Raw genomic sequence first — 14,826 nt, forward strand, 5'->3', positions numbered from 1 at the left:
AAATTACAAGAAACCCACACAGATTATGAAAGTGGACCGCATGCGGGGCTAATTTTTTCATAAAAAGGTACCCCACATTGCTGTCAGTAATATTGCCAAAAACACTTTATACCTAAAATGTAAGGAATCCAAGGAATCTGATGTCATAATATGGCCGAAGTATCTTGTAATTATTTTTTGTGTTGTACAGTGTAATATTATTAATGATATTCGAAATCGAAGGTTTTCCTGCCACAAACTGAGCGACGAATGAATCGTTTTCAATTCATTATCGTGTGTCGTTTTCGAAGAAAATATCCGCAAAACTGTCGAAAAACATTCGAAAACTACATCGTTTTCGAGAGCAATGGTATGGTGGGTATACAAGATATGTGTATGTGTGTGTACTGTTTGGAAAATATGCTAAACAATTTTAAAAACAATCCAATTCAATGATTTTTAAAATTGTTTTTAGAGCATTCGTAGGGAAAAAATTCCTCCGTTTTGCATTGAAACAAACGTTTAATCATACCCACAACTTGATTTTGTGGAGTCATTATTTTTGTACGTTTCTTATAAAATGCTCCAAAAACGTATTATAAATTAGCAGACCCAAGTCCGCGTTGCTGGCCCGTCGTATTGAGTTTTAATGACAAATTTTTATGGAGTTTATGCTTTACAATTCAAACATACATAGGTATTTTCTACCTCATATCTTCGGGTCCATTTCCAAACCGAGTTATTCATTGAGGATTTAACATTTATCAACAGAGTTTGTCTGTAACCTTTCTTTTCCCATACTGACTTTGACGGATTTTTTCGCCCATTGATGCTCATTAGGATTTATTATCGCCCACGTCCCCTGTCTTTATCGTAAAGCGATCTAATTATAAAAGTTAAAAAATGGTTAAGTCGAATTCTCCCGTTTATTGAGACTTATATGTTTTTAGTTTATTTTACGACTGCTGAACCGTTGAACTTCACCATTTAAGGAAATCTGTAAATATATCGTTTTTCTTAATAGGGAGATACCGTGCCTACATATACCACCGCACATTCAAAATTTCATGAAAATTGGTTCGTTAGTTTTCGAGATATAACGTACATAAAAACTGACCGTGTTCGGGACTTCGGGCACCAAAAAAAGAACATTCGATCGGGGGAGCAACCACCGTTGTCTCGAAAATTAATTTTCAAGCCCATGCATTCATAAGTTTAGCAAATATAGCGATTATAAAACCATAGGCCCCCGAAATTCATCAACAAATATATAGCATTTTGGACCACGGGTCATTCCTGAACATTTCATGAAATTCAGTAGTTTTAAGAAAATAATGTTTAGAAAAGAGTGGGTTTGGTCATCAGTTTTCAAGATATAACATATTTAAAAAAGTGGGCATGGTCCGGTATTTTGGCTCCAAATTTGTACCTAATGTCGGAGACACAACCCCATTGTCTCCCAAAGTTAAAGTTTTAAAAAATGAGCGTTGTCAAGTCTTTGGTAGACTTGTGTCGTTCATGAACGAACCGGTTCAAAGAAACGACTCCGTGAAAAGAACGAACGGATCCGTATCCAGTACATTCTTTTATATCGTTCATTTAGATCCCTGATGGCCAAGACATTGCTGCTTACAAAATTAGCAGCAAAACCATCACCTTTAGTTTTACAAAAATTTAAGATTTAATTTATTGAGCCTTTCATTTACAAATGTTATAATTAAACAGAGTTGTTATGATATTATGTAAAACTTAAGATTACACTCACGCACTCAACTCACAAATTTGCACATACAAAACAATCAATGATTCAGTTAGCTACAATCGTTCAGCAAATCAATGGCTCATATGGTTCATCTCGTTCTTTTAGCTCCTCTGTTTCTTTTTGCTTCTTTCGTTCATATTCGAAACAGTAACCCCCACTATCCACCACCATTTTTTGCACACAGACAAACTCACACAAGCTGCGTCAGCGCTAGCATCACAAATTTGCACACACACAAAGTGGCTCATATCATTTCGTTTGAACGAAAAAGAGCCAACGAACGAAGTAAACGACCCGGATCTTTTTGGTGAACGGAATGAAAAAGATCGATCCGCCCAATGAACGAGATTGCCCAACACTAGTCTTTGGGTCCCAAATAAGTATGTTTGGTTCGAGACACAACCACAATTGTCTCGCAAATTAATATCCAAACCGATACATTCGTAAATATTGTAAATATAGCATTTTTTAAAAATACGAAATTCAAGGATACGTATTTTATACTATTTTCGCCGTGGACCATCGCTGCACAATCCCTGACAATTTCAGGAAAATCAGTTCAGTAGTTTTTGTAGAAAAGATTAAAATTGAAAATTGAATAAAGTGGGCGTCATCAAATTGTCTTTGCATAAAAACATAAGTTGGGTTATGACTAACATTTCAAAAAAGAATTATCCAAATCGGTCCAGCCGTTCTCAATTGACGCCATTACCAAGGAACGACATTTTATTTTTATACCCTCTACCATAGTATGGAGGGTATATTAAGTTTGTCATTCCGTTTGTAATCACCAAATCTATATCCCAAAGGATATGGGCATTGGTCCGTGTTTTGGTATAGTCCCCGATTTTCGGTATTTTGAGAATTTTAGCCACAATTTTTAACCGAACTATCTGCAATTTGACATTGGAGGTTCTCAGTGGTCATGAAATATCTCCACCAAACATCGTCAACATAGGTCCATGTTTTGGTATAGCCCGCATATAACGGTACCTCCCGATTTTCGGTATTTTGAGAATTTTAGCCACAATTTGTAACCGAACTATCTGCAATTTGACATTTGATGTTCTTAGTAGTCATGAAACATCTCCACCAAACATCGTCAACATAGGTCAATGTTTTGGTATGGCCCCCTTATAACCGTACCTCCCGATTTTCCGTATTTTGAGCATTTTAGTTACAATTTTTAACCGAACTACCTGTAATTTGACATTTGAGGTTCTCAGTGGTCATGAAACATCTCCACGAAACATCGTCAACATAGGTCCATGTTTTGGTATAGCCCCCATATATCGGTTCCTCCCGATTTTCGGTATTTTGAGAATTTTAGGTACAATTTTTAACCGAAATAGCTGTAATTTGACATTTGAAGTTCTCAGTGGTCATAAAACATTTCCAATGAAACATCGTCAACATAGGTCCATGTTTTGGTATAGCCCCCATATAACGGTATCTCCCGATTTTTGGTATTTTGAGAATTTTAGCTGCAATTTTTAACCGAGCTAGCTGTAATGATCGGTATTTTGACAATTTTAGCTACAATTTTGTCTATTCAAAAATAATCGTCAATATAGGTCCTTTTTTTGGTATATCCCCCCATATAACTGTACCTCCCGATTTTCGGGAATTTTCAGTGGTCACGAAATTTCTTCACTAAAATTCGTCAATATGGGTCCATTTTTAAGGGTCTACATTGTTTTGATGAAACTACCCTCAATTTGACTCTTGAAGTTCCCTGCAGCTATAAAACTTTTCCGCCAAAAAAATTTAAAGATAGGTTGACTCTTTGATATAGCCCCGTTGGTGGTACCTTTCACCTAGCTGAACACATTTTTTTAGATTAGATTAGATAACACTGTGCAACAAAATGGAGGTGAAAGTCTGGGGCACGAAAAAGTCCTCTTGGGGAAGAAAGGCCTTGGTGAGTATATTATGAACCCCGAAGGGCAGATCCGCCGTGAGTTGAACTTCCGCGTTATGGCGTGATAAAATTTTTGTTAGATACCCTGTGGGCCATCAGGAATTAGCGTTATATCTTTGTTCACTGTTGTTTAAGTGCTCTACAAAAACAACAAACAAAGATATAATGCTAATTCATGATGGCTTACAGGGTCTCTTGCAAAAACTTCATCACGCCATTACGCGGAAGTTCGACTCACGGCGCATCTGTCCTTCGGGGTTTTTAATATACACATACCAAGGGCTTTCATTTCCAAAAGGAATTATCTCTGCGCCAACATTTGTATTCACAGTGTAATTTAAGCAATAGTGGGAGGCAGTAGTAGTCTATCCATTGTCGAAAAGTTGTTCCACCTAATATTGTGAAAGGACCCTAATTATTCCATTTTAATTAAAACTATTTTATGGTGGAGGGTATAAGAAGTTCGGCTCGGCCGAACTTAACGACTTTTTACTTGTTATTTATATAGACAAACCCACTTGTTGCTTTTGTGTTTACTAATATTGAAGTTATATGAATTCTGGAAAAGCCATGGATCTATAAATTATTTTTATTTAGATCTACCTCTATACTTATGTCATCAAATTAACAACTTTTTAATAAAATCTCATATTATAACTGACATTTTTATTTATTAATTTTTGTAAGTTGAATTTATAGGATAATTAAGATGTTACATGCGAAAAATTTAGAGATTTGAACAGGGTTTCGGAGACGGAGTCTACGAGTCGGAGTCGAGCAATTTTGCTGGAGTCGGAGTCTGAGTCGAGAAAAATATCTCGACTCCGACTCCGAGCAAAATTTTTTGTTCTACTTTATAGAAATATAACATTAAATTCGGCACACCAATATTTTTTTTTCAAAAATCATTATTTTAAAAGAAAGCTATAAGAAAACATACGTACAAACGGTATATTATACTAAGTTAGAGGACATTTCGCAGGATATTTACTATCCTCTGAAGTCTACTCTACTCATCCCTATTATGTTAGTCCGATTGACACCTTAAATTTTTGCAAACAAAAGTAAAGTATCTATGACAATCTCTTTTGCCAGAAGGCTTACCGGTCTTCTCACAAAGGCCCACTGGTCTTCTGATATTGTTTGTATGAAAATTTCTGAGTTATGTCGTAATCAGTTTTTTGATTGACCCCCAACAATGATTGACAAAATAGCTTGATATCTCCGTTTGGAGATATTATCACATCATTTTGAGACGACATGTTTTTGGTTAAATAGTCTAATATATGCTCCTTCTAGCTTTGTTCCATCCATGTCCTTTTTGTTCATGAACTGGAAAAGTAACACAAGATTAAATGTTATACAAAAATGTTCACCGAACATTTTATGTAGGATCAGTAGTGGAATTCTGTAACTCATTTTCTGAGTTACCGAGAAAAGTCGGTAACATTAAAACGCAAAATTATGAATGAAAAATTCAAAAAAAAGTTGACAACATAGTTGCTATCGGTAGGACTTAGCGACAGCTTTATTTTCGTTGTTAACTTGCCGAAAATTTTCGCCAATTACCGAAACTATAAGCATTTTAATTTTACCGGTTTTTGTCGGTAACTCAAAAAATGAGTTATAGAATTCTACTACAGGTAAAAGTAATAAAAGACACCAAAGTTTAAAATGTGTGCGATAAATTTTAGTTTAAGGGGTGATCCCCACTTGTAAATTTCTGAAAAAGGCTAAATATCATAGAATATGTGGTCAAATTTTCAAGTCGATTGGAGAAATATTGGGGGGCTAAGCACATTGGCTTACATCCAGCTTAAAACTTGGCCATGAATTGCTTATAATTTGTTTCGCATTTAGTACTTATGATTTGTAGTACCCCTTTATTTTCATATTTCCATATTCCGTCCAGAATATACTCGTGCAAAAAAACCGCAAAACCGCAAAAACTGTCTTACTTTTTTCAATATAGATATGAATTTTACTTCATATTTATGTTCCTTAGTTCAGTATTATTTTCAAACGAATGACATTTCTAAAGAATATGTAAGGATAAACCAACTGATTAGCCTATATAGGCCAAAATATAGTAAAAAGTTAAACATTTGTGCACATTTTCTTAATTTTAGTGTTACATCAATTCACTCTCGGAGTCGACCCGGAGTCGGAGTCGGAGCCGGAGTCGTGAAAAAAAACTGGTCTGGAGTCGGAATCGAGCCAAAAATACCTCGACTCCGAAACCCTGGATTTGCATGTGTCTGTCACATGCATACAAATTGCTCTGATAGGAAAACCCCTTTTAAACAGTCACCAAACTAAATAATTGATTTGTTTTCGGAGTTACAAATATATGTATAGCTACGTGTGTATAATATTTTATTCTGCATTTTTTTATTTTCAGTAACTTCTTCCGTTGGCGGCTTCCGTGGTTTTCTGGAAACATATTTTGGGCCTACATCCGCAGCAGTGGCCACCCATCATTCGAAAATTAATTCCATTTTACACTGCAGCTGCTTTCTGATTATATGCATCGCAGCAGGTTATCGAAGATAGTTTATTAACTAAAAACAAAAAGTTAAACAAAAAAACGTTAAAATAAAATTATTAATTTTTATTGTAAAATAACATTATTTATGACATTAAGGTAATTTTACATAAATAAAACTGCAAGAAAAAAATATAAAATAATAAATTATATCGGCCTAATTAGATATTAACATAGATTGAAATATTTTATAAGCAAATCGAATGCAAGACAGGAAAAAAACTGAACATTTTATTTTAATTGAAATTAATTTAAATTTCCTCTCCAATCACAATTTATAAACAAAATATTCCCTACAACTTTATTATACACATAAATACATAAAGCTTAAATGCCAAGCTTGTTTAGAAAGATAATATTAGTAGTATTAATGAATAAAAACAAAATTTGTTTACCTCGAAAACAAAACATTAAAGTGCAGATTAAATTTAGTAAAAAAATATATGAAATGCTTTGTTGTGTATATAATCTGTATACATATTGTATTGTGTATTGTGAAGTGCAACATACTAGTACTTTAACTATTTATTATTGTTTTGTTTTCAATTTTAAAATATATCTCTGTTAATTTACACATGATTAACGGGAAAATATTATCATTGACATTTTGTAAATAATTGCCATTTTCAAATGAAGAGCCTGCAAAACAAAAAACACCAAACCCTTAAAACATCTACACTAAACACTACTCTATTATAAATAACATTAATTATGTTTAATGCTTAACAAAAATACAATTAATTAGTATCCCAGCAAATAAAATGTATTTTTTAATGAAACTAATTACAAATATTTTCAAGGAAAACAATTGATATTTCTCAATAACTGTTTGAGTCATTTTTGAGTACTTCATACAAAAAGTGGTTGTCCATATGACATTTTTTTTAGATTTTAGACGGTCATATACATAAGAGGGCTGCACGAAAATTATCTGGACAGTTTAATAGTTTTTTTTGGACAGTTTGAAAGTTTTTAGCCTATGCGTACTCAGGAAAATTTGTCATACGACATTGTGCTGTGTTGTTTACAGCGACTTCAAAAAATCACATTGCCAAAAAAATTGAATTTACGTGTGAAATTTTCCTCAGATATTTTTTTACAACTTTCTCCGTGGATAATTACGGCAAGTGTGCATGGATCAAATTATATCTTTGTACATTAATAAAGGGCCATCCTATAGCACTATGAAAAACTGGTTTAATGAATTCAATCGTGGCCGACAATAGCCAAAAAACGTGAGGGTCACCCAAATTCAGCCGTTGTGTCAGAAAAAAATTATGCCGTGCGTGAACGAATAATGCAAGATCGCCATGTTATATACTAAAGTTGTGTAGTTCCGGAACGAACTAGTTCCAAGAACTATTCCGGACAAGGAACTGTTGGAACTATATCCAGCTCTTGCGTTTATATAGTTCCTTTAGTTCATATAGTTCCTCTGGCTCTTCTCGTTCCTATAATTGAACACATACATGGATCTTTCTCCTTTGCTGTTTATTCGCTGTTTATTCGCTGTAATTTATTTATTTTTATGTCAATTCATCCACAAAACGATTAAACATTTCTGTATTGGGAATATTTGGAACGAAGGAAACAAAAAGAACGATGAAAGAGAGAGATTCGGTTAACTATATAGGTCTCGGAACGAAAATAGCTATGAAAGAGAAAGATTCGCTGAAATATATCGGTCTCAGAATTATTTGAAACAAAAAGAACGATGAAAGAGAAATATTCGTTGAACTATATCGGTCTCGGAAATATTAGGAACAATGCAACTGATTAAGGAACTCACGGTGCTCTTGAATCAAATTTAAATGGAAGGTGCTTACACCTGGGAAGTTTTTGCGGATTCTGAAACTACAATGTTCATAGATGAGTAAAATCAAAAAAACTAAAAAATCGCGATTCAAGTTGACATTTTTAAGGGTTGTTTAGGTTTTTGCGATTTTGGAAACCGCAAGTCCTATCAAAATGGGAATAAAAAAATGTTGTAGCCATCAAAATTCTCTACAAGATTGATCTTAATGATATTTTCGTAGATTTTACAACTTTTGAGATATAGAAGTTGAAATTGGGACAATTCAAATTTAATTAAATTCTGTATCTTCTCCTTTTAAAACAATGTCATGACTGCAATTTCCCAACTTAAACTTATATATCTAAAAAAATGGTACAACCTAGGAAAAATTACATAAGCCAGTCTTGTAGAGAATTTTCATACCTGTGAGATTTTATCAGGTTCCACGCCGATAAGACTTGCCGTATTCAAGCAAAATCGCGAAACCCTAACAAAAACACCTAAAAATGTATACTGAGCTTCTCTATCTCAAAAATGGTACAGCCTGTGAACAAATCATACAAACCTAGGAAAATACCGTAAGGGTCAATCTTGTAGAGAATTTTCATAGCTACAACATTTTTTTCAATCTCATTTTGATAGGACTTGCGGTTTCTAAGCAAAATCGTGAAAACCTTAACCACCCCTAAAAATGTCAACTTGAATCGCGATTTATTTAAAAAGCGCTCCGGCGATTTTTTTAGTTTTTTGATTTTTCTCATCTATGAACATTGTAGTTTCAGAATCCAAAAAAATTGTCAGGTGTAAGCACCTTCCATTTAAATTTGATTCAAGAGCACCGTGAACTGGTTCCTTTTGAGGAAAGGAACTGGAATGATCGATCCGCTCCAGAAACTAGATTGCCATACTCTATTATATACCGTGAGATAGAGACATCCTTTGGCATTTCTTCCACCAACTAACATTTGATAGTGCATAATACCTGGCCGCAAAAATGAATTTTTCTCGTTAGATTGGACAATCGCTCAAAAAGAACGATGGCGGTCTTCAAAAGACTTTTTTAAGATCGTCACAGACGACGAATCTTGGATCTATGCTTAAGAGCACGAAACAAAACAGGAATCGATCGCGAGCCGAATCTAACGAAAGTTGTTCATGTAAGAAGCACTTCGAAGTAAATGCTCGCCTCTTTCTTCGGCAAAACTGACCATATGGCGACTATACGGCTTCAGACATGTAGAACGGTTTATTCTGAGTGGTACACTACAATTTGTCCGCCAGAAGTCTACTGAGAAATTGGAAAACAATCAAGAGAAGATGTATCATTCTGCACCATGAAAATACGAGCTCTCACACATCGATTCAAACCAGCGACTGTTTGACCGGACAAATCGTGGAATTGATGGGTCATCCGCCATACAGCCCTAACGGGGGATCCAATGACTTTATTTGATTCCAGCATATCAAGAAAAAAAGCGTGGTCAATGATTTCCGTAGCCAGAGATGAGTTCAAAAACCATGTTTTGGAGGTGTCTAAATCGGAGTGGAAGAAGGGATTCAACAATTGGTTTGAGGGCATGAAAAAACGTATAAATTATGCTGAAGACTACTTAAGAAAACAGTAAAACTTTTTTTGATGGTAAATAAAAAACGCCAACAAAAAACGCCAACAATTCGCGTTTTCATTGAAAGGCCAGATAGTTATCGTTCAGCCCTCGTATGAGGCGCTCAGCGCTAAAACGGCGTAACCCACATGCCCACAAACTCAATCTGGCTATATAAAGATCTGACCGGAATCTTTTGATATAACTACTAAAACTCTCCATATTGGATTATATAACACTAGGATATACTACCTACTAAAATAACGCAATATGGAGTTTTTAAGTATTTATTTCAAAAGGTTCCGGATAGATCTTTATAGTCAGTTTGATTTTTTTGGGCATGTGCGTCGCTGAGCGACTCTTATTTACCTATACGAAAAGTAGACAATTTTGTAAACTTTTAAAAATTGTGACATTCAAACATGTTCGTCTAAAGTTGGCGGAAATGTATATTGTCTGTTACGCCGGAAAAGGTCGTAAGTCCACTTTTTTTGGGAAATGTCGTTTTTGTTAAAGAATGATAGTATGTATAAGTCAAAACACGTCGTATGTTTTTCTGTATGTTTTGCCCCTGTCGTAATACCACAAGAGTGCAAAAAGGTCGTAAGTCCACAAGAAAAATTATATATTGGATGAATACTACAGCTAATGTATTTCAGATATGATTGTAAATTTCATCCATGGTGGGGTACATTGCAAAGAAGCAGCCTACAACTTTGGAGGATAATCGGATGATATTTGGCGGAGCGACAGGACCGGACTTTTGCATAAAAATCTGATAATTTCTATTTAACAATTTATTTATTTATTTTGTAACGAAAATTTATACTTGACATCTATTTTGCTTTATAAGCGTACTGATTATGAAATGTGAACTCCTGGCATTTTCATACGTCCTTTGTGCTTTGCAAAATAAAACGATTTTAAAAACGTTCCATTCTTTAGAACTATTCGATCTGGTCGATGATGCAAAAGTGGCGGATTTGTGCGGTTTTAAATACATGCTAAATTGAGACCCATGGCTTGAACTTTTCGAATACGTGAAAGAGTTTGCCTCCAACAATTAATAATAGAATAACTGTATTGCAATTCTAACCCATACATATATTTGGCAATTCCGTTATTTAACCACTACTTTAATTTGCATCAATGGAAAGGTCCAAAGTTCTTTTCCATATATATATTTGTATGCAACCCAATGGGTAAATACCTGGTAAATTGGCTGAAATGGGTAAATACCGGGTAAATACCCATTTGTGGGTATTTATTTGGGTTTTACTATATTGAATCGTCAATACAGAGTTTAAACATGTAGGTAAATACATGGGTAAATACTCGAGTATTTACCCAAGTGTTGGGTAAAAACTCATTAACTGCCGAACCAATTAACGTAGGATGCCAAAGTTTGGCTGAAATCTTTTTTATATCAGCTGAACTCCTGACACTGAAAATGGGGTCTCTGGTTCCATGTTTTGACATAGCCCCCATATAACCTAACCTCCCGATTTAAGGTGTTTTTTTTATTAGCCTCATTTTACAATCTTATTGGCTGTAATTTGGCACAGTGAGTTCTCAATGTGTATAAAATATCCTTGTAAAAATTTGTCAACGTAGGTCCACGTTTTCTTGTAGCCCCCATATAAGTTAACCGATTTCGAGTATTTACCCAAGTATTGGGTAAAAACTATTAATCTGCCGAACCAATTGACGTAGTGTGCCAAAATTTGTCTCAAATCCTTCTTATATCCACTGAATTTCTGGTATCGAAAATGGGGTCTCTGGGTCCATGTTTTGACACCGTACCACCCGATTTAAGGTGTTATTTATCTATTAGCCTCATTTTACAATCTTATTGGCTGTAATTTGGTACATTGAATTCTCAATGTGTATAAAATATCCTTGCAAAAATTTGTCAACGTACATAGGTCCACGTTTTCTTGTAGCCTTCATATCATAGCCCCCATTTTCAGTACCCGAAATCTCCTAAAATAAAAAAAAAATATTTATGACAAAGAAAAAAATAATAATTGGTTACAGTAGCTTAAGAGAATATGCTTTTGAAGCGTTCAAAAGACCATGTTTTGGATATGTCTCAATTGGAGTGGAAAAAATGCTTCGATAATAGTGTACAAATGATGCTGGAGAATAATTAGAGAACAACAATAAAACCATTTTTGAAGATGAATATTCATTACTAGGCCAGAATTTTATATATTAGCCTCGTACCAGTCAGTATCCACTGGAAATTACAGAATTGCTCTCATGTTAAAAGCGATCAGCCTTGGCTTGTTATCTGACATCCGCTATGCTACCCGAGAAGATTCCCTACGACATTCTTTACAAGATGTTGAGAGGATATATTTATTTTGATAAATATTTTTTATATATATTTTGATTTACAAACTTTTTGGCGCTGATTAACTCAATTCACGCCACAGTATCATCATCTGTTACCGATTATCCGCAGTTGTATGTGTTTCATTAAGGGGTGTGAGTTGAAATCGAAATGTTTAATACGTATTGATCATGTTTCATTACAAAACTCTAACTTTAATCAATTTAAATGTTATTTAGAACAAACTATGTGAAACAACTTCTGCAACCGCAATATCACATTCCCAAATTTCAGCCTTCATTCAGAGAATTCACTTCACACAAATACTTAAATATTTAAAACTAGCAGATCCGGGTCCACCTCTCTGACCCATCGTGTTGCGTTTTTATGACAGCTTTTTATGGAGTTTATGCTTTACAATTCAAAAATATTCCACATCATTTTTTTCGGGTCCATTGTCAAACCGAGTTATTTATTGAGAATTTTAAATTTATCAACAGATTTTGTCTGCAACCTTTCTTTTCTCTTACAGACTTTGTCGGATTTTTTCGCCCATTGATACTGTTTAGGATTTTTTATCGTCCTAAAGCGATCGAATTATAAAAGTTAAAGAAATAGTTAAGTCAAATTCTCCCTTTTAATGAGACGTATGTATATGTCTTTAGTTTTTCATGGCTGATGGACCGTTGAACTTCACCATTTAAGGAAATTTGTAAATATGTCGTTTTTCTTAATAGGGGAGATACCGTGGCACCTTCGAAATTCATGCCTACATGTACCACGGAACATTCCACAAAATTTCGTGAAAATCGGTTCGCTAGTTTTCGAGATATGACATACTTAAAAACTAGCCGTGATCGGGATTTCGAGCACCACGAAAGAACATTATGATCGGGGCACAACCACCGTTATCGCGAAAATTAATTTTCAAGCCGATGCATTCATAAGTTTAGCAAATATAGCGATTATAAAACAACAGGCCCCCAAAATTAATCAACAAATATATAGCATTTTGTACCACGGGTCGTTCCTGAACATTTTCTGAAAATTTCATGAAATTATGTTCAATAGTTTTGAAGAAATGTATTGAAAAGAGTGGGCGTATTGAAAAGAGCGTTTGAAAGAAATGCGTGGGATGGTACCCCACTTCCTATGAAATTCATAAAGTACACATTGCCACGGCAGACCTTGAGCATTTGCTGCAAATTTTATGGAAATCGTTTCAGTGTTTTAGAAAATACTTAAAAAAGTAGACGTGGTCGGGTCTTTAGGCCCAAAAGAAGTACCTAGATTCTAGATTAATTCGTAAATTTTCAAACCGATACATTCGTTATTATTGCAAATGTAGTGTATTTTAAATATCAAACAAAATATGCTGCCTATTTTTACCGGGAGCCATCCCTTTACATCCCTGAAAATTTCACATATACACAACATATTTTACAATGTCAAGTTTTGGGTCAAAGACATAAAGTAATAAAGACCTGACAAAATGCATGCAACAAAAATATGTTTACGAAACTTTGTATAGAAACATTACCCTTAACAGGTTGCAGTTAATTCAAAATCGCAACCAAGGAGGAACATTTCATGTAATGGTATCAGAAACGAAATTTATGAATTCAAGGATCTATTCAAGAATAATTCCATGTCAATTGGATCGGTAAATTCGGTTAAATACGTAAAAATGTATAAAAGAAAAAAATGTTATATCACCATATCGTAACATAACATTATGTTAAATTCAAAAGCCATTCACTGAAGAATGATAGCAGAAGAAATGTCTTATCTTGTTGTATTTATGTCTTTGTTTGGGTCCCAAATAAGTGCGTAAATGGAGACACAGCCACAATTGTCTCGTAAATTAATTTCCAAACCGATATATTCATAATTATTGTAAATATATCATTTTTATACCCTCCACCATAGTATGGAGGGTATATTAAGTTTGTTTTTCTGTTTGTAACACATCGAACTAATCATTTGCGACATATAAAGTATATATTCTTGATCAGTATAAAATTCTAAGACGATCTAGCTATGTCAGTCTGTTGTAATCATTCTAGCGTTCGCAATAATTAAGCTAGAGCGCTATATTTTTTCACCCGAGTGTATTTCCATAGGCAGGTCAAGTTCGAAGATGGGCTATATCGGACCACTTTTTGGTATAGCCCCCATATAACTGTACCTCCCGATTTTCGGTATTTTGGGGATTTTAGCTACATTTTTTGACCAAACTGCATGTAATTTGACGTTTGGGGTTCCCAGTTGTCACAAAATATCTCCACTAAAAACCAACATAGGTCCATGTTTTGGTATAGCCCCCATATAACGGTATCTCCCGATTTTCGGTATTTTGAGGATTTTAGCTTAATTTTATGACCGAACTACCTGTAATTTCACGTTTGGGGTTCCCAGTAGTCACAAAATATCTCCACTAAAAACCGTCAACATAGGTCCATGTTTTGGTACAGCCGCCATATAACGGTACCTCCTGATTTTCGGTATTTTGAGGATTTTAGCTACAATTTTTGACCGAACTACCTGTAATTTGAGAGTTGAGGTTCCTAGTAATCACAAAACATCTCCACCTAAAACTGTCAACATAGGTCCATGTTTTGGTATAGCCCCCATATAACGGTACCTCCAGATTTTTGGTATTTTGAGGATTTTAACTAAAATTTTTCACCGAAGTACCTATAATTTGACTGTTGACAGTTGAGGTTCCTAGTAATCACAAAATATCTCCACCGAAAACTGTGAACATAGGTCCATGGTTTGGTATAGCCCCCATATTACGGTATCTCCCGATTTTCGGTATTTTTTTTGGATTTTAGCTTCATTTTATGACCGAACTACCTGTAATTTCACGTTTGGGGTTCCCA

The 14,826-nt window shown here is 34.6% G+C and overlaps 1 protein-coding gene across 1 annotated transcript in view; it reads left to right on the forward strand.

Annotated features, from left to right (window-relative positions):
* LOC141389028 (uncharacterized) overlaps positions 1-6,969 on the forward strand; it is a 370,910-nt gene extending 363,941 nt beyond the window's left edge. The window contains exon 7 of the mRNA XM_073960029.1: positions 6,064-6,969. Coding sequence (XP_073816130.1) covers positions 6,064-6,215 — 152 coding nt within the window. The 3' untranslated portion in view covers positions 6,216-6,969. The remainder of the gene's footprint in view (positions 1-6,063) is intronic.
* The last annotated feature ends 7,857 nt before the right edge of the window (positions 6,970-14,826 follow it).

This window comes from Musca autumnalis, unplaced genomic scaffold, assembly GCF_047663935.1.
Source record: "Musca autumnalis isolate F117 unplaced genomic scaffold, ASM4766393v1 scaffold_1, whole genome shotgun sequence".
Classification (NCBI taxonomy): Eukaryota; Metazoa; Arthropoda; class Insecta; order Diptera; family Muscidae; genus Musca; species Musca autumnalis.